The sequence below is a fragment of the Sus scrofa genome, chromosome 9, assembly GCF_054392235.1.
Source record: "Sus scrofa isolate SSC_HxYL_T2T_F1_AM1 chromosome 9, Sscrofa_HxYL_maternal_Yorkshire_Landrace_v2.0, whole genome shotgun sequence".
Lineage (NCBI taxonomy): Eukaryota > Metazoa > Chordata > Mammalia > Artiodactyla > Suidae > Sus > Sus scrofa.
Window position 1 is genome coordinate 102245881 of NC_139391.1, and position 18629 is coordinate 102264509.

Genomic DNA, 18629 nt, shown 5'->3' on the forward strand with positions numbered 1-18629 from the left:
TTTTAGAACCTGGTGATTAAATACTAGATTTGTTTTCTGTTTAGTTATAAATTTATATTAAATATTTCTTTCACAAATTTAGTCACTTGGTGTCAAAACTATGAAAAAATGTAATAAATATTGAGTAGATTGTGAGAAAAGATTGCACAACTATTAATGAGGTTCAAGGGCCAAATTCATATTTATTTTAAAATGTGCTTATTATACTTAGGATACTTAACTTTAGTTGATGACTAATTTTTCTGTGTTTCATGCATTTCCAAAATACTTAATGAATATTATGGCATTTATAAGGCATTGTTTTTAGTATTGAGGGAGGAAAAAAAAAAACAAAGGAAGATATGAGCCTTACCCTCAAGCAGCTTAGAGTCTAATAGGGGAAATGAGACAAGTACATATGACCCACAAACCAGGTATGTACTGTTGTATTTCCTCAAATCTGTGACTGACTAAATTATAACACATCACCTATAATTCTTTTGTTTATTGGGGGAAAGTGCTGTGTGAATCAGTGGCTTTGCCCAAGATCACGGGAAGTGTTAGAGGTGAGTAGCAGTCCATATTCTGTGAGTTTGCCACCTTGCCAGCAACACAATAATAGGAATTGCCCAAGAAGAACTAGCGGAAGAAAGGTCAGTGATAGAGGCAGAAAAAAGGAACTGCAGTGAGAGCAGAAAACTCAATAGTATGGCATTGTAGAAGCTGGAGCTTCAAGAAAGCGTAGGTTGATAGCACCATCAACAGATCTTTCAGGATGAGAAGAGGTACTCTGTCAGCCATTTAGGAAGCAGCAGTGTATTTCCAGAGGCTGTTACATAGGGATCCTTTTACAAGGAATAAAGTCAAATTCTGTATACTAGGTAAATAGATTTGGCATCACTAAATAAAAACTTTAAAAGACCTTAGAAATACTGAGAACTGAATGGGATGAAAAACCTTAAATAATAATTAGGTACTCAAATATGGTTGTTTTCCCAAAAGTATTTTAAGATATCAAGTTTTGTCACATTATAAGTACAGAAAACAACTATTCAAATTCTTAAATTTGGAATCGCACGGAAAATAATTATTTAACTTTTAATGAAAAAGTCTGATATATTTTTAATATTAGGCTACCAGATGAGTATGGCACACATGTTCCTAGCAATAATCCCTGGGGTCCTCGTAGAAATAATGTTTATCTTTATTTGTGAATGTCATGTTTTCAAAAAAGTGCTCCCTTGTTGTCCAAAGCTAGCAGCCTGTATTAGTACTGGGTTGATATGATAGTGGTAAAATGATAGAATCTTCTCTATTCAAGGAATACACCTTCCTTAGATTTTGGTGGTTAAGTGTGAGGAGGTGGAACTAATGGTCTGAGTTTGAGTAGAATGACCTTTGAGAAATTTTCACTTGTTCATTTATTTATTTAATCACTATCTAAATTTCTTTTTCACCTGATTTAAATTTAAAGTTTGTTTTGTTTTGCTCTGAAGAGTTGAATAGGTGGTGCATTGTTTTCTTCTAGCTTATTCCATGCTACAAAATTTTTAACATGATATTGGAAATGGTTTTTCTCATCCCATTGGGAATTGTGTTTGAAACGCATGAATGCTTAATAAGCCTGGAGCATGTTGGTACTTCAGAACATCTGCTGCCCTCTGTTATCTGTATTAGTTGGAGTTGCAATGTTTGATATTTCCTTGGTCTCCAAAGCCTATCACCTGCGTCGTGAAGAAACAGATTGGTTTGACAAGCCCAGGGAGTCTCGTTTGGAAAATGGGCACGGTCTGGATCGAAAACTGCCAGAAAGATTGGTCCACTCTCGACCACTCAGTCAACATCAAGAGCAAGTAAGTGCTATATTAAACAATCTTTTAGATTTATATTTTAAAGAAAGACTAAATTCACCCTAGGATGGTCTTAGTTATCCCCTGAAATGCATGTGAATCTTGTCAATCACAAGTTCACAAATGATTTTTTTTCAGTATTTTTAAGTATTAAGTAACTTACCTTCATCAGCCATGATTAATTGATTGCATTCTACCAGGCAACTTAGGCGATTTTTTTCCATTAACACATAATTTGGTACAACATATATGACACTGCCATATAAAAATGATACATGAAGCTCCTAAATAGCTTACAGAATATTGGGTGAAATAGATTTGGGTAATTGGGGCTTTCCAACAACATTATATTCAGGCGTTAAGAAATAGTAAATAAGAGGATGTCCAAACCAGGTCCAGATCTGCTGGAGAGAGGGAAGGCGCCCCTTAGGGGAGAAGGAAACATGTTTTAGAGTCTATTACATGAAAGAGTTAATTTGTTTTACACTCATTTCTGGATTTTACCTTCAGAACAACTCTCATAAAGTAGATTTCATTAATTGATATCTATTTGTAGATGAAAAACTGAAACTTAGAAGTCCTATTCACTATTACACAAATATGGTACCATAATTCATGATCAGTTTATTCACTTTAGAACAAAAGAGGTGATGTTTGAATTGAATTTGGATAGCTTCTTAGGAGATTAACAGTTGAATAACCTGAAGGAGGTGCCTCTGATAAGCCAAGTGGCATTAAATCAATTGCCTTAACTGATTAGGTATCTGGTGGATGCGTATTCATTATGATCCTTAAAATACCCATAAAAGAGATAGTTGACTTGTATTCTAAGTTATCCTGTCTGATTAATGACTCACTGATACAGACAGCAACTGTGTTTTGAAAGAAGAACCGTTTGAATTTAATATAATTCAGTGTTTGTCACATTAAGGCATAAAAGACAATAAGACTTTTGCATATAAAGTACTGTTTAAAAGATAATATCTGTGATCTTAGATTTGATTTCTTCTAAGCAATTTCAGTTTTCATTGACAAACTTCTAGCTGAGAGAATGTCCTTTTTTCAAAGTTTTTCAAAATTGTTCTGAAAGTTTTCTCAGAATTTTGTTTTTGTAGATGCTGTCATATTTTGTAGGAAATGCTCACTTCTTCTCATGTATAAATATTCTCTTTAATTTTTGATGTATTTAATAAGTTTCTGACTTAATGGTTTTGTTTACCTCTGTAAACACATCTTAGCTTATCATTGTTAAAACTGTACATGTATTTCAATCTCATCAAATAGATCTCACTAGGAAGTAAGAAAATTAAAGAATTAAAATCATTCTTGTTTAAAATTTAAACTTACTTCATATGCAATTACAAAATAATAAATTTGTCAATTGAAAATAACTTCCTTGAGTATTTTTATTATAGGAATCTCTCTGTAATGTCTTACTTGTTATATCTTACCCCACTTGTTTGTTTCTCTAAAGTTTAGTGTTTCCAACAAACCTAAATTAAGCTAATGAAAAGACAAATCCTATAAAGAAATCCTAATAAAATGAAACATATAAACTAAAGAGCTAAAAATAATTTCTATGCAGGTATTCCCTAACACTTCTGAGTATCCAATCAGAAGAGTCTTGACCAAATAATTTATATAACTAATATCCCACAGAATGTATTTTTAAATAATCTGTGTCCACCCCCAAAAAATATTTCCTGAACTCATCAAAACTATATTTTGGTCTAGAAAGAATAGCAAAATAGCAAAATACATAATGATTCTTGATTTAGTCTCTTCTTTGCGTATTTAATCATGAAAAGGTAGTATCAAGCCTTTGGCACCAGTAAGCCCAGCTGCTTTTATTTGAAAACTTATGCATAGCAAGAATTTATGTTTATAAAATGCTCTGAAAGCAGAAGTTGTAAAACCAAATTAACTCATGCAAGCACTAATTTATCTGCTTTCTAATATATATATATATATATATATATTTTTTTTTTTTTTTGGTCTTTTTGCCATTTCTAGGACTGTTCCTGCGGCATATGGAGGTTCCCAGGCTAGGGGTCTAATCAGAGCTGTAGACGCCGGCCCACACCAGAGCCACAGCAAGTGGGATCTGAGCCACGTCTGCAACCCACACCACAGCTCACAGCAACGCCGGATCCTTAACTCACTGAGCAAGGCCAGGGATCAAACCCGAAACCTCATGGTTCCTAGTCGGATTTGTTAACCACTGAGCCACGACAGGAACTCCTGCTTTTTTTTTTGTCTTTTTTGCCATTTCTTGGGCCACTCCCATGGCATATGGAGGTTCCCAGACTAGGGGTCTAATCAGAGCTGTAGCCACCAGCCTACACCAGAGTCACAGCAATGCGGGATCCGAGCCGCGTCTGCAGTCTACACCACAGCTGACATTAACACGGGATCCTTAACCCACTGAGCAAGGCCAGGGATCAAACCCGAAACCTCATGGTTCCTAGTCGGATTCGTTAACCACTGAGCCACAACGGGAACTCCAGGAACTCCTCCTTTTTAAAATATTTAGTGTAAAACATACATTAGAGAAATAAAATAGTATCTCTGAAAAAATTTATTTATCATATTAACTATAAAAATCAGCCAAATTTGCAAAATCATATTTGTTTCCTTTCAAAGGAAGGAGGTTAAATACTGATGTTTAACCTCTGCTGTATTGAGATATTAAACCCTGCTTTGTGAATTGAACAGATCATCTGACTTTTTAAAAAAATTTTTCTTCAGTCACTCCCTCTATACATAGGACAAATACCCTTAACAGGATTGTTATAAAGGTCAGCATTTCTCTTCTAGTACACATAGCCTTCACTCTGCACTAATGCCTTACACCTTCTGCAATTCCCATGCAATCACTCTATTGATACATTGAGCTTCTCTGAAAGAGCCACTCTTTTTCTTTTTTCTGAGCTTTCGAATGTCTTGTTTCCTCTTCCTGAGCATTCTTCCTCTTCTCTTGGCTAACCCTATCCATCATTCAGGTCCTCATGTGCATGCCTCATCTTTCAGGAAGATTTTTCTGATACCACCATTTCCACCTCCCCACCAATCTATGGCGGGTGTAATTCCTTTGTGCTCTAGTAGGGCACCATTCATTGTGTCTTGGTCTTTGGGTTTCCAGAGAGTAAATGCTCTCCATTCCATGCACCAGGATATCTATTCAGTGCCTAATACAGTGTTTGGAACTCTAGAAGGGCACTCTGTCCACTGCATCTAGCATACAAGTTATTTAAGTGAGAGAAAGAATTATGTCTGTATAAATAAAAGATATGATAACACAAGAGTGGTTATTTCATAGGTATGAAGGAGCAGTTCATGAAAATTATTTCTTTTGATATGTTTGTGTGTAGAAAAGAAGAAGAAGCTTTTTTCCTGGGTGGCATATAGGTATAGTTCTGTCGATGCAGGATCGTCAAAAGTCTGTAACATCAGAAGCCTGGTTCTTGAGGAAGGGTATGAGGCACTACTTGACGTCAGTCCTGCCCTCTGACCTTGCTCCTACTCTTATTTTGCAGAAGTAACACTTAACCTAACACCTCATCTTCTAGAGACCTCTTTCAACTTTCACCTGCAATGGTTAGAAAAAATCCAATATCCAGCTAGTTCAAACATGGGAGATAGATACTACTTTAACAGAGACTCTTGGTCACATTGATGAAAATTAGGACAATTCAATGTTTTAATAAGTGAATTCATGAAGCTGGTTGTAGACAGTCTCTGAAACCCGAGGTGCTTTGAAAGCAGTATTTCATGGAAATGAAAAATTTTAACACCCCTTCTATTAACATCATCTCAAAAACAGGGTAAAAGGCAATAGTGACTAGGTGATAAAACTCAGATGACAAATTTAGGAAGCCTGATTACTCTTCTAGAACATGCAGTAGGAGTACTGTGAGATTATACCCACTTCTCACTAGTCTGGAAAATTAGAATAACAAAAGGTAAACCTATGTTTTCTCTGTTTATTTTTGGCCAAGTGACTTTTTAAAATCATTGTTGGATAATACATGAAATTAGAAGATACTTGAAATAAAACGAAATACTAACCGCAATTTTAATGAACTATCTGCAGTAACAAAGCAACATTCAGTTATACCTAATAGTTTTAAAAATTTCAATGCATGGGATTTAATTTTTGGTAAAAGATAAAAATATTTAAATGCATATTAGGGGAGGGAGGAGGGAGATGAGGAGAGGAAGAAGGCAAGTAGAAGAAAGAGAAAAGATGAAGGGAGTGGAAAGAAAGAGACCAGAGGAGAGGGAGAAAGAGAAGAGACAGGAGTGAAGAGGAAAATGCACTTTTTTGTTATGACTATAAACAAGGTCTTCAGTGGTTTACAAAGTTAGCATTAGTGTGAATTATCTAGATTGACTTATAATACTGACCATATATTTTTATAATCTTGCAAACAATATTTTAGTTTTACTTTGTAGAATTCATATAATACTCTTGAACTTGACAGCATTGTACTGCTGTTTGGGAAGTGTTTTCTGTTCATCAGAGATCTCATGAAGCTTATCCTTTCCTGAAGAGAATAAAAGCTAAAGGCTATAATTGAGGTTTGCATTTTTTCAGTCTATGTTTTCCTTTTAATTTCTGGAGTTCTAGCAATTTTACAGATGGATTTTCAAAGGCACAGTAAAACCACATGTGTATTCCAAGGAATCTTTCTTCACAAATGTAAATACATTTAGTTATAAATTCTTAATTTATTGGCTTAGTAGTCCCTAACAGTTCTTAAACATATTCTGAAATGTGTAGTATTGAGTGTTTCTTTACCAAGGTGATAGGTACAAGATTCCATACTAATAAAATTCTGTTAATATAGGTATATAAATATCTTATTCTTTCTGTCTTTCACTATTTCATAAATCTCTTTGGAAGCCAAATTCCATAAAATATAAGGCATTTGTGTGCATTTTCCAATTTACTTTTGTTTCAGATATCTCATTTTGCCCTGTGGACACAGCGATAATGCACATCTATAGTATTCTCATGTTCATGCCTCTGTAATGAGAATTGAAATCACAGACTTGCAACAAAAGCTTTGAATGTTGTTTCTCCTACCCAAAGGAACATCAGAAATAAATGAGATAAACTTTTGCATACAAAGAAGGCTTCAGAAAATATTACACTAAGCAGAGAATTTATTTATAGAAAATTAATCTCAGCATTAGGTGTCCATTGAAACTTCTGGTGATGTGCTCAGCAAAAGCACAGTTCCAAAATGAAATCAAAGTAGCTTAAACATCCATTCCTGGTATAGTGATACAGATGGTGTATGAGGATTTCTCCAGCCTTTCTCCCTTACAGCCACTTGATTGCTGGAAATTAAAAGTGGCTTTCTATTTCTAGGCTGTCCAAAATAAAGTTAGCAGATGTCAATTTTCCAGGCACATTCTCTATCCACTATCATAACTACTGACTGTGTACTACCATAGTAACAGACACCAATCATGTGCTCATTGATTTTCCAAAGACAACAAAGCAGTTTACAAGAGAAATTGGTTATGAAGGTGAAGACCGTAATAAACTCAGAAACCAATAATATCATTATGTGGAATAAGATGCTTAAATTGTCATCAATTGAAAACCTAATATATTTTCATTAATTGAATCAATGTGCTTTGAGAAAAAAAAAGACAAGTGAATTCTGTATATTGCCCTTTAAGTGCCTTTAACATTGCTTTTTCACCTTATCACATGTATGTCTTAGATTATACAGATGAATGGGAAAACTGTGCAGTACATCTTTCCTCATGCCAGGATAAAAATAACAAGAGACTCCAAGGATCACACAGTTTCAGGTAAAGGAAATCAAATAATCTAGTTCTCTTTACTTTAATGTTGGGTTAAGATATGTATTTGAATTTTAGTTGAGATAACTCATTAAATTTTAGAAAACATCACTTTTTATGTCAAAAATTGTGTATTGGAAAATTTCAAAATTAAGCAGGCTATACATTTGAATATAAAAGACAGTAATGACATGACCATTAATGTGACACATTACTAAAGGATATATATTTAGCTCATTTTATTAATTTCATTTGTTTAAATGTGCATGTCATTACAATACACCATGATGATTTCGCTATTGAGTAACATAGTCTTGGGCTATAAGACATTCTTTTACAAAAAGTAAAAAATTATCTTGAATTTTTCTGAGGTATAAATTCTCCTATACTTTGACAATTTGAACACTATCAATTATTCTGATAGTGTTCATCTGTAAACCAAACTTATGACAGAATTTTTAAACTTTTTATTTTGAAATACTTTTGGACTCCACAAAAGAGTAGTCAAGTTCTTTTGCTCACCCTTTACCCAGTTGCACTACTGTTAACTGATGATAACAAAAATGACCAAAAGAAGAAATCAACATTAATATGAGAGTTTTAGAGTATCTATAAGCTTTATCCAAATCTTGAGTTTTCCTACCAGTCCCTAATTTTTTTTTTATTTCTGATCCAGGACCTAATCCAGAGCTCATATTGCATTTAGTTTGCAAATCAAAAATTCTCTTATTTAAATCTGTGAGATAAAGTGTAAATTTTGTCAAAATTAATAATTTTTAATAATGAATATTACCTGTATTCTCATTCAAGTATATTCTTTGTGTTTCATAGATACCATCCATCAACAGAAAATATTCATAAATATATGTGGATCTGTGTAGAGATGGTTATATGTATAGATGGCATATCTAACTTGGCATATGTGCTGGAGGGTTTTTTTTTTTTTAAGGGCTGAAATAATAAAGAACAAAAAGAGGTATTTCTTCAGTGTATCTGCTGTTGCTCCTTGCACATTTTAGACCTTAGCATATGTAGATGTGAAACTGGTTTTGCTTTGAGCAATTTTCCTCTCTTTATTTTCATAGAGAATGAATTGATTTGGAATCTAATGTTTTTGTTTTCCTTTTAAAATTGGGTAATTTTTCTTCTGCCAGAGACAGATAAATAAGCCTATCATGGTTTTATTGCACGCAGACTGTACTTTAAGTACTGATGAACATTCCAGGGGTGAGCCTTAAAATCCAGGGGCACTTTTTATAAAAATAATTACTTGCTACAAACTATTCCAGTTCCCTCCAGCTCATAAAGCAAAACAACATAATACTTTCCAGCAATGCCAAAATTACTTTTTTTCAGAGTACAACAAAAATCTTCAAAGCATTTTTACTAAATCATGAAGACTCTATCTACATGAGTATGTCTTATTTTCTAGCTGCATTATTATTAATACTATGTCAAAGTAATTACTTTTCAACCTTATTTTTCTTTTGAAACTTATTATCGTGTTTTCTTTTACTACAATTAAGATAAAAGTTTTAAAATATAAGCATAACAGAAATAAGAACTATGATTTGTTCTTGTAAATAATCTAGTCCAAAAACTAAATTCAATTTCCTCTGTATATAGATTTTGCAAAATAAGAAAATAGGATTATGGTTTTGAACGATAAATTTGCTAATAGTGTATTATATTATGTCTTTGCATGGTCCTTATTATTTAGATAGTTGCCTAAAATAATAATAAAAATATTTTCCTCATTATATTTACCCTACATTGATTAATGCTGAATATATTTTCCATGTGTCCTTAGGTAACTTGACCTCATTTTAAATTCAATGTTTTGAAACAATTTGTATTGTCTTCAAATAAGTCTTAAGTACCTCAGAGGTATTTAAATACATTTAAATAGTATTTGCAAGACTAGAGCCAGAAATGGCAGGTTTTGGCAAATAGTATCTAGAAGTTTCACATTAGTAGCAGGCAAGTGCACCCTAGCTAACCTCTGTGTAATTTGCTGGTCCAGCAGAAGCCGAATTTGAGTGACGACATATTTGATGATACTAAGGTTTTACTGTTATTTTTAGCTAGCAGTGCCATTTTTATGTTAATATGTTCAATAAAAGTGGAGTATAATTTTTAGAGATGTGTGCTGGTATTTTTCCAGATGCTACTGTCTCGTGTGGAATTTGCTTCAAAATTAGCTGTGTGGAGAGTGGTGGAGAAACAGATGAAACAAAATTGACCATGATTTGATTAAATTTTGGAGCTGGAAGATTAGCCATACTGGGTTTTATTATAGTCTTATCACTACTTTTTGTATGTATGAAATTGTCCATAATAAGAAATAATTAAATTCTTGGTTATTTCTCATGTGTAGGGAAAAACAGCAGTGTCCAATAGCTTCATCAATACTGAAAAAGCTATCTAAGTTAATAATTTAATTGCCTTTGTAAAACAAGATAAGGGTATGATCAAAGAAGCTGAGAAGAATAAACTGTTATAATTCTGCTTTCCCAAACAGTGGGGGAAATAGTGGTTAGTGAATTTTCATTTCAATTATATAAACCCATTAAAAATAGAAATAAAATATATCTTTTATTAACCCATTCTTACTGGCTCTAGCATAAAATATTTTATAAGAATTATATGAAACAAGCACCTCTCAAAGAAAAGGAAAAAGTATATTCTTTTGCAGGGCAGGAGAGGGGCCACACCTACGGCATATTGAAGTTCCTAGGCTAGGGGTTGAATCTGAGCTACAGCTGCTAGCCCACGCCACAGCAACAGCAACATAGGATCCCAGCCACATCTGCAACCTGCGCCACAGCTCATGGCAACTCCAGATACTTAACGCACTGAGCGAGACCAGGGATCAAACCCACATCCTCATGATTACTAGTCGGGTGCATTACCACTGAGCCACAACAGGAACTCCCAAAAAAGTATGTTTTTACTTATTGGTATCAAAAGTAATTTCAAAATAAGGGATAGGAAAAGAAAGCAGATTTTTTAAAAATTCTCTCTACTGTGAAGTTCTGAAAGCTGAGAATCCTCATAGTTCCCAAGATTCTTTCAGGTGGTTTTCTAAGTCAAAATTATTTTCATAATAATACTGTAGTGGCATTTGCTTTTTGCACCCTCATTTTCCTGTGAATATACAGTGGAGTTTTTTTCATAAATTACACGATGTGTGACACCACAAGAGACTGTGTACAGAGCAGATAAGAGAATTCAGCTGTCTTCTGCTTAACTCAATATCAAGCATATTTGCAATAATGTAAAACAGTGTATAATACAGAAGATATACATAAATGTAACCCCGATAAACAAAAACTCTTTGAGGACCCTACTAATATTAAAAAATACAAATGGCATCTTGAAACCAAAGTCTTTTAAGAATTACTTCTCTAAGGATCCATAAAGTTAAAAAAAATTTGAAAAGCTGCTTTTCTCCCTACAAAAAACTTATATAATACAAGTAAATTTTGTAATTCCTTTTTAAACTCATATTGAATACATTTGTCATTTTTTATTCATTAATACTTATTCATAGAACACCCATGGCTTGATTTACATTTTGTTGGTTGCTGGGTTACTAGCAGGAATCCAACAAAGACCTTGATCTATGACTTACTCATACTTGAGTAAGAGAATCTGAAATGTGAATAATTTTGACAATAAAATTTTAGGAATAACTATTTTTAGAAAATAGATCCTTTAGCTTTTAACTGTAAACTTCAAAGATATAGGTGCTGCTCAACAAATAGAGACTTTTGAAAGTCTCTATCCAAGCAAGCACAAGGCAGCGAAATGGAGAGAACAGGTCATGAGTTTTGGAATCAGAAAGGCATGAGTTGGAGTTCTGCTCTCTCACCTACTTAAATTTTGAGAATGAGTTTCTTCATCCATAAAATAAGACCATTTCTCTGTATCTCACATAATTGCAAGTAAACCTAGCACAAAATCTTACACTTACCATACACTTGACAAATGTTATATCCTCTTCTCTAAAAAAGAAACTATCAGAAAAAGAATAAAATGCAATGCTGAAGAAATGAGTCTCTTTCTTATTTAGAACTCCATCTTATGGCTCCAGAAACACAGCTGTTTGAAACAAGCCGAAGAAATTCTTCTGATTTTAAAAAAGATATTTGCCTATGCATAGTTCTATAATGGACCGGCTACATCTGCAAGGCTAGAAAGACTAATTAGTAAGTGTAATAGTGAAGGACATTAAACATGTTTTGGTTCAAAAGAGAGCAGTGTCTTTTATGGAAATAGCAGCTCATTTTCTATTCCTCATTAATCCACCATCTTTATGATCTTTTAGAAACAGGAGGCTACTGTAACAGATCTCATTGGATCTGAGTTGGTTGTACTACCAAATGTGCGTTGCCCTTTTTAAACCATTATTTTAACAACTTTATTAAGATATAACTCACATGTCATAAACATGCACTTTATAAGTGTAGAAATCCATGACTCCATAAATTTACAGAGTTGTGTGACCATCACCTCAGTCTTGTTTTAGAACATTTCAGTCATTACCAAAAGTTCCCTTGAGCTTGCTATCAATAGCCACTTTCAGCACTCCTCTCCCAGCCACAGGTGGGAAATTTAAGCTCAGTCTCCTTAAGTTTAACTTTTCTGGGTATTTCATATAAATTAAATCATGCTGTATGCAGTTTTGGAGTCTGGCTCCTTTCATTAGGAATATTTTTGAAGTTTACTTATTTTGTGGCACATATCAGAAGTTTGCTTTCTTTATGGGTAGGAGGTATTCCATTGTTTGGATAGGCTATATTCATTTATCCATTGGATTTTTCCTGTTTTTTCTTAATATTTGCATGCAAGATTTAGTTTGGACATATGATATTTTTGAATGCCTTCCTGGTAGTGGAATTGCTGAGTTCCATGGTAGGTCTCTTTTTTTTAACTATTTAAGAAACCGCCAAATAGTTTTTCCAAGGTGAGCGCATTGTATTCTTTCCGGCAATGTCTGAGGGTTCCACCTTCTCCATGTCATTACCAACACTTGGTAATGTCTGTCTTTTGGGATGGGTGTGGATGTTGTCTCCCTTTTGTTTTAACTTGCATTTTCCTAATGATTTATGAGAGTGAGCATATTTTCAGGTGGTTATAAGTAAAGCATTCTTTGGTAAAGTATTTATTCATATCCTTAGCTGATTATTTATGTGGCTTGTTTGTCTTCTTACTGAGTTGTAAGAGTTCCTTATGTATTTTGGATATAAATCTTTTATAAGATATCTGACATACATTTATTTCCTTCTAGACTGTGTCTTAAATTTTTATTTTCTTAAAGGTATGCTTTAAATAAGAAGTTTTACATTTTCATGGAATTCAGTGCATTGATATTTTGTTTGTGGACCATACTGCTCTTGATAGTGTATTAAGTACTATCTCAAGGTCAGAAAGATTTTTTCCTGTGTTTTACACCAAAAGCTTTAAACATTCGGGTCAATGACCTGTTTTGTGCTGGGGTTTGTGTATGGTATGATGCAGAAATCTAAGGTCATTTTTTGGAACCACTTATTCACTGCCATTTATAGAAATACATTTGGCTTTTATATGTAGACTTTTTAGCTGATAATCTTGCTAATGTTTTTAGTTCTAATAGTTTTTTCTGGAATCCTTAAGATTTTCTACATGCAAGATTATGTTACCTCCCCTACAAAGACAGTTTTACTTCTTCCGTTCCAATGGGGATAAGTGTAATTTAATTTTTTTCTTTATTGCAGTTATTAAAACTTGTTGTATAATGCTGAAGAGAATAGTGAGAGCATTTACCTTTACTTTGCTCCTAAGGAATTTTATTGGCTAGTTGTGACAGAAGTGCAGGGACTCTCCCTTAGCCCTAGAACTGCTTCCTCTCTTCTCCTTTTTTAAAACTCACCGAAAAGAGCTTTTGGCCTCAAATTTTAGCTGAGCAGAAATATTTAAAAACAGATTTTTATTTATTTATTTACTTATTTGCTTTTGCTTTTTAGAGCTGCTCCTGTGGCATATGGAAGTTCCCACGCTAGGAGTCAAATTGGCGTTTCAGCTCCAGGCCTACACCATAGCCACAGCATTACAGGATCCAAGCTGTATCTGTGACCTACGAATCTAACTTGCAGCAACACAGGATCCTTAACCCACTGAGCAAGGCCAGGGATCGAACCCAAATCATTGTGGATATTAGTTAGGTTCTTAACCCACTAAGCCACAATGGGAACTCCAAGAACAGCTTTAAAAGCAAACAACAGATGATATGACTTCCCAGTTTGTTCTCTTAATGGAGGTTTCAAGCTAGCAATATGAGAAGATAATGAAAGAATTATGTTTTCATATTTGGAGGAGGAGAGGAAGTTTACATACATAGATACTTAGCAAACCCTAATATTCACTCTGGATTATATTTTAGTAAATGTTTTTGATGGAAAGGATTGCATTCTTGATAATGGCCTTAAGTTGGTAAGTCAAAATGTTATCCCAATATACAAATAAATAAAACAAAAATCTTAAATGTTAGGTACCTAAGATATTAAAATAATTCTCTTGTTTACTTTGCCCTTGCATAGTTTCTGTTTGATTCTGAAATAATGTATAACAATTCCTACTAAATACTAATACCACTCTCTTCTTTTTCTCACTTATGTATTTACACTGAGAGTCCACAAACTTCCAAAGAGGTTATTTAGGTAGATATCTATATTCAGACTCTAGGAAACTCCTAGATGGTAGGACTAGTTCTAAATATCTTATCTAGTATTTCTCAAAGATATCATACTATGATCAGGAGATTAGTTTAAAAAATACTCTCATGTTCCATGGAGTATGTTCTGTATTGAGTAAAAATACTGAAAAAATTTAGCCAACTTTGTTAACTGTTAAATTTACCTGAGTTTTTTTTCAAAGAATATAAGGTTACAGAAAGTAGAGTTACAATAAACAAAGGCATGTCTTTCACTTTCACAGTATAAACAAGTAAGTGGTTCATATTGAATATAGATTCACCCTTAACCTAGATAAGAGGCAGATATAGTAAAAGCCTGTAGTAAGAACTCTGCTTCCAAGAATTTGCAGGATACTTGAAGTGGAGCTAATACATAGGAAACAATGACTACATGAAACTGTCTATTGAAAATTAAAATGTGTCATAATCCATGCATACATGTATGAACATGTACAATTCTTATACTGCATATCCCCGTTTGCTCAAAGGATTTTATCCCTAGGGTATAAAGAACGCATGACGATTTTCATTTATCTTTCATATTTTACAGATCTAAAAAACAAACCTCCCATCTAGCTTTTAGCTGCCAGTAGCTTAAGGACTAAATGCATGTATCATTTTCAAGTCTCTTCTTTGTATGTGTACATAAAATAAGTGTGTGTGTAAGTGTGTGTAGGTAGGCTTGTATGTGTATAAATAGCTAACTAGCTTCCTGGATAACTAGATTGGTTGTTTGATTCCCAGTAAATTGTGGTAGTAGTGAAAAATACAAAGATGAAAATAGAAGCCATTGTAATATGACAATTTATATTCTCTTTCCTTCTTATCTTATTCATACCCATGTACACACCCTGTGAAAGTTGAGTACATTGCAATTTATAGAAATATTTTAATAGAGCATAAATTGCCTAGAGAAGACATTTTCCTGTTACATCAACTGTTCTTCAAAAACATAAGTTTAAATAATAGTTTTTATTATGTCATATAGAAATTTAATCATCTACGACAGCCATTCCTCAACTGCTGTACGCTTGTGCTTCTTCCCTTTTTCGGCATTATAGACAATACCACAGTGAAAAACTACTGCCATGATGTTTATTATTTCCTTAAAATATATTTCCAGCACTAAAATTATTGAGTAAAAAAAGGGGGTATTTTGGAGGTTTCTTAGATCTTGTCCAATTTATTTAAAATTATACGATTTTAGGGAAAAATACATTTTTAACTTACTTCAGAAGTCAGAATTTTATTTTGTTTTGTTTGTATTTTTGGCTGTGCCCATGGGATATGGATGTTCCTAGACCAGAGATAAAACCCACACCCATGCCATTGCAGTGACACTGATGGATCTTAACCCACTGTGTCACAAGAGAACTCCATGATTCAGAAGTCAAATTTTCTTCACATTAAGTATTATTTATTTGATTATCAGGTTGCTGTTTTTGTGCTATGTTTAACAGCTGAACTGCCTCTTATCCCCTGGCTGGTGAAGAGGGAAGTTTCCATCCCAGGGTTATGGCAATGGCCAAACCTACCACACGTGACACCGGATAAGTACGATAGACCGGAGTTTATTAGGCACTTCTCTTCGCAGTTTAAGGAGCAGGACACCATACACCATGCAGGGCCACATGAGAGTTATACTCTGGGACAGAGTAAACAACCAGGAGCTGTAGAAGGCAGCTATTTTAGTATTAAAAGGGTGGAGTGCCCCCTGGTTCCTGCAGGAAGTTGTGATTGGCTTGGTTGAACAATTTCATAGACTGGCAGGAAACTGAAACCCAGCTGCTTAGGGATAAGCAGAAATTGTACCTGATCCCCCTTATAACAAGGATGGTTTATCCAGAGGTCCTTATATCCATCAGAATGAGGAGGGGATCTTACGGTTTGACCATTTAAGGCTCTACTAATTTGACCAGATAATGAGACAGCATATAATATTGAGTATTAATCTTAGAACTTAGACCGTAATTAGTGTTTATTTCTTTTCAGTGACTTTAGACAGAATGACAGAAGAGCAGATTTAGACATTTAGACAATGACAGAAGAGCAGATTAGTGTCATTTATTTATAGTTTTTTTGTTTTGTTTTGTTTTGTTTTGTTAGAACACAGAGTACATAAAAGGCACCAAAGTTAGGACCAGATCATGGTGGAACAGACAAATCAAGAATCTGAATTTAATTTGATAGGTTTTATGGGCATCAATGAAATCAATGAAGTTTTCTTTGTGAGGGCTTTTTAAAAATGCTTTTGTCTTACTTGCTTCAAAGCTGAATTCTGAAAGATTAACCGTAATGAAACAGTATACAACAATTTTTTAAAATTGATCACCTTTATTTGAGACTACATTGCTGTGCTCACTTGTGGTATATCAAATAAAGAGGAACTGAGACAAAAGTGGAGCAAACTCTATCTCATGCAGTTGAGATAAATTCCAGTTAACATGTTCTTAGCATGCCTCCAGTATTGTTCATGTGAACACTTCCTAAGAAAACTTTTTTTAAGGCCAAGTCTTGGAATGTTCAAACAATCATTTCATCTCTCTGTTTCTTGTGGAAGACCAAGAGAAAGTGTAGCTGTTACTTTGAGAATGTGCGTGTTCTATTCTAACTGGAAGACTGAATAAATTCTATCAACTGACCCTTGACCCTGAAATTTCTCTCTCCCCATTCAGGATGGCTTTTCCTCTTTCCTTCTTATTAGCAGTCCAAGTTATATATGATACCATTCCTCATTGTAAGCCTCTCAAATTATTTTTAGGGTGAATGAAATATAAAACTATAGAAATAAAATAATACTTGAGTTTCTTCTAAAATCAGTTTCTTTCTGGTAAATTTTCGTGAAAGCTTGAGTTCATTTCCTCAGTGACAAAGGAAGTATTTACTGTCGGGACTGGTTGCTCATTCATATCATCATTTCTTCTGACATCTGTCAAGATAAATATTGTTTGCACAAGTCTGTTCCTGCGAAGGAAGTGACATTGTAGACATTGCTTCTAACTAGAAAGAGATTAACACATTTTTCTCTGCACTCTTAATAAAATAAAATTAAAGGAACTAAAAATTGATTCTGTGAGGAGAAGGTAAAGAGATTCTAGATGTTTAACCCATAAGAGGGAAGCAAATCGGTAATGTGAATGTTGAATATAAGGGTACAAATGTAAAATGTGTATGAATTGGCCATGGAAAAATGAATAAAAACAAATGAGATTCAATTAAAAGAGGAAGGATTTATACTGATCTTCTAGAATATTTTCTTGACAATTAGTGATGAGCGAAGGTATATAGAAAGAACAAGAATGTGGTACTCAAGAAAAAAGTGGGCTCTAATCTTAGATTTTTCTTGCCTGCTAACCCAGGCAAGTTCCTAACCTTCCTTAGTCTCAGCTACTTGTCTTGAAATGGTATGGCTAGTACCTAAGATGAAAAGTTATAGAGACAATTTTTAAAATACAAAATGTATATATATATTGTAAGACACACAGGCGAAACTCTAAAAATATTGCTTTCTTTTTCCTTCTGTCCCTAAAGATGATACTGAAGAGGTTTAAAATAGTATTAAATATACAGTAATATTGGTATGAGGTACAGATACCAAATAGAATTCACCCATTCAAAATCATATATTTTGAAACATACCATATGATAGTTAAAAGTTCAGTAAATCTGATGTAGTAGAAAACTAGATTTAAAAAACTAACTTTTTGGTTAAAGCATGGTTTCAGGGAATGTTTAAATATTCTTAGCCTGGTCACCCAACAACATATAACATTTCTTCTCCATTCCAGACAGCAGTCATAATTTTTTACTAGAGTAATGAATAGAACCAAAATAATTGCATTAAATAACTCTTTAATGAAAAATATAATCTGATATATTGTGAAAGATAGAAGCTGTTGAACTGTGTTGAATACCTCCTTCACCAAAAGCCAATTGATTTTGATGAGAACAGATTTAGCCTGTGGTGTAAAAATAATCCGGACACCTGGATTTTATTTATATCCCTAAAGTGACTCAGCAAATTCAGAACTTTTCTCTCCAAATTTCTCAACTATTCCCCAAAATAGTGGTAATAATAATAATAGCATTATGTTACCAGGCTTGAATGTACTTTGTTCTTTATAGATTTGTATACTAAGATATGTAAGTATTACTCTAATTACTTATTCATTTAACAACTTAACAAGTAACAAGTATATGTATCATTCATCTTTGTAAGACAAATACTACGATACAAAAATGAT

General features: G+C 33.6%; 1 protein-coding gene across 18 annotated transcripts in view; it reads left to right on the forward strand.

Moving 5' to 3' along the window:
- The window catches only part of PCLO (piccolo presynaptic cytomatrix protein), a 397307-nt gene that overhangs the window by 241148 nt on the left and 137530 nt on the right, over positions 1-18629 (forward strand). For 17 of the 18 annotated variants that reach the window (XR_014816013.1, XM_084977292.1, XM_084977293.1 and 14 more), the window contains 2 exons: positions 1696-1832; positions 7568-7658. Coding sequence is in view for 17 of the 18 variants with exons in the window: in XM_084977292.1 (XP_084833418.1) it covers positions 1696-1832; positions 7568-7658 (228 nt within the window). In the remaining variant the exon portion in view is untranslated. Of the gene's footprint in view, positions 1-1695; positions 1833-6313; positions 6532-7567; positions 7659-18629 lie in introns of those variants that run through there. The other variant, XM_084977304.1, reaches the window with a different exon arrangement.